This window comes from Halyomorpha halys, unplaced genomic scaffold (genome assembly GCF_000696795.3).
Source record: "Halyomorpha halys isolate HHAL.00 unplaced genomic scaffold, Hhal_1.1 Scaffold430.1, whole genome shotgun sequence".
In the NCBI taxonomy this organism is placed as follows: domain Eukaryota; kingdom Metazoa; phylum Arthropoda; class Insecta; order Hemiptera; family Pentatomidae; genus Halyomorpha; species Halyomorpha halys.
In genome coordinates, this window is record NW_027106536.1 from 173,087 (window position 1) to 175,219 (window position 2,133).

General features: G+C 29.2%; 1 protein-coding gene across 12 annotated transcripts in view; it reads left to right on the top strand.

Annotated features, from left to right (window-relative positions):
* The window catches only part of LOC106682601 (heterogeneous nuclear ribonucleoprotein L), a gene marked incomplete at its 5' end in the record, with an annotated part of 271,663 nt that overhangs the window by 123,248 nt on the left and 146,282 nt on the right, over positions 1-2,133 (top strand). For all 12 annotated transcript variants that reach the window (XM_067044872.1, XM_067044873.1, XM_067044874.1 and 9 more), the window contains 1 exon segment: positions 38-104. In XM_067044872.1, coding sequence (XP_066900973.1) covers positions 38-104 — 67 coding nt within the window.

The following is a 2,133-nucleotide window of genomic DNA, read 5'->3' on the forward strand; positions in this document are numbered from 1 at the left end:
AAGATATGAATTAATTAATGCTTCTTTTTTTTTTCAGCCTTCGAAATTAAACGTATATCGGAATGACATGGACAGTTGGGATTACACATCCCCTGGTCTCGGTGGTAAGTTTAATATGAATATTTTTACATAAAGATTACATTACATTACATATCTATGTTATTGTTATTGTTTAGTACCCTTGTGCCCTGATCGTTAACCGTTCGTATGTTCAGTGTTTTAGATTTTTTTTTTGTTTAGTCTTGGTAGGATTAGCCAAAGTATTTTAGATTTTTTTTGTGTTTAGTAGCCTGTGTTGCTATATAGCTAGATGTTTTTTTAGATATTTCTTTTCATAATCTGAAGGATAAATTTAAAAAAAAAAATACAAAATTGCAAATTTTTGTAACAGTTGGATCTCTTTGTATTTAGTTTGTCCTCATTCAAAAGTAATGTTGCTTTTAGCACATTAATTAAAATTTGAATAAGATTTTTAGTAAAAATATTTTTCAATTTTTTTTTGCTCTGTTATTTCAACTAAATATTTAAAAGTACGTATTATTTTCATAATAATTTAGTTAAGGACATTGTAAATGCCATTTCTTTTAACAGAACAGTCAGGGCCATCGTGTATCTTATAGTTTCGTGATTTTATTACACTTTTGAAGTGTTCTGTCAGGGCTCAATTCTAAGCTCGTTAAATGCGCTGTAGACATGTTTATGCACATGTAAGTATTTTCCAAAGAATATTAGTTGTTATCACATTACCAACTTTTTAATAGTAGTTGTTATCATATTACCAACTTTTTAATAGTAGTTGTTATGATATTAACAACTTTTTGTTCTTCGGCTTTTCAAAATCTTGAACGTGGGTAGTTTATTAGAGCTCAAATTTACACGGCTAGGCATCTATAGATTTATTTTCGTACGTCTGGTTGTTAGTAGATAATGAATGGTCAAATTAATTAAAAACAAGCCAACATTTTTTATAATAATATAATTAACTCTTGAATTCATTTCTAACAGAATATGCGGGTTAGCTGCTAAGTAATACACTACTATCTTTAAAAAAACATAATTTTGTTGAGTGCCGACAGAGACAGAAAAAGTTGAGTGGAAACTTTTAACAGGCAAACGTGTTCTTTCCAAATATAGGCAACTCGGTAAAAAAGAAAAAAATGTTATTAATTTATTGTAAATGGGCTTGTTATTGATTCATTGTAAATGGACCTGATATTAATTCATTGTAAATGGGCTTGTTATTAATTCATTGTAAATGGGCTTGTTATTAATTCATTGTAAATGGGCTTGTTATTATTTGCTTATATGGATTACACCGCCCCTCGTTATAGGCCGAAATTTGTACAGTTTAGTTCCTTCTTACATTTTCCTAATTTACATTGTTAAGGTACCAGCAGGGGGTTATTGGCTATAAACATAAAAATATGCGGCGGCCATTTTGAAGGAAATTACCATAAAACTCCTCAGTGAATGATGAGAAGATAATATATATAATAAGAAGATAGTTGGAGTTGCGGTCAGTGTAGAATAGGAGAGTAATATTAAATTAAGTCGGAGGAAAGAACATATGAAAATCTAGTTAGAATGTACAAAATGGAAATGATCAAAAATAAAAGTGAAGTAGGAAATATAATTTATAAAAATGTCAGTACAGTAACAGGGTCAAGGCAATAAAAATATAATGCAAAGAAACAAATAAATATGAATATTTATTTTAATAATAATAATTTTAATTAAAGTTATAGAAAAGAAAAAAGAAAGAAAGAAAAAGTAAGTAAAATACTAGAAACAAGAAACAAAGTATTATATAATTGTAGATAATACAATATACGTGACTAACATAACCTAAAATGTCTAAGGAAAACTATTAGCAGTCTCAACGAGTTTTGTATTAGAATCCTTGAAACTGCGATAGCTACAGTAACTTGTTGGTGTTTTACTAGGATATTTACGTGGTGAAGCATAGCGTACGGGTAGTGGTCGAGGCATCGGTTGTTAAGAACGACTTGGCTCATAGTTATAAAAATTATTAGCACCAAGGTATCGTATTAACCTACTCATTCCTTCATTGGGTATTAGCCAATACGTATAGAAGTATTTTTTCCGGATTTTTCTCTAGAACAAAGATTTAAT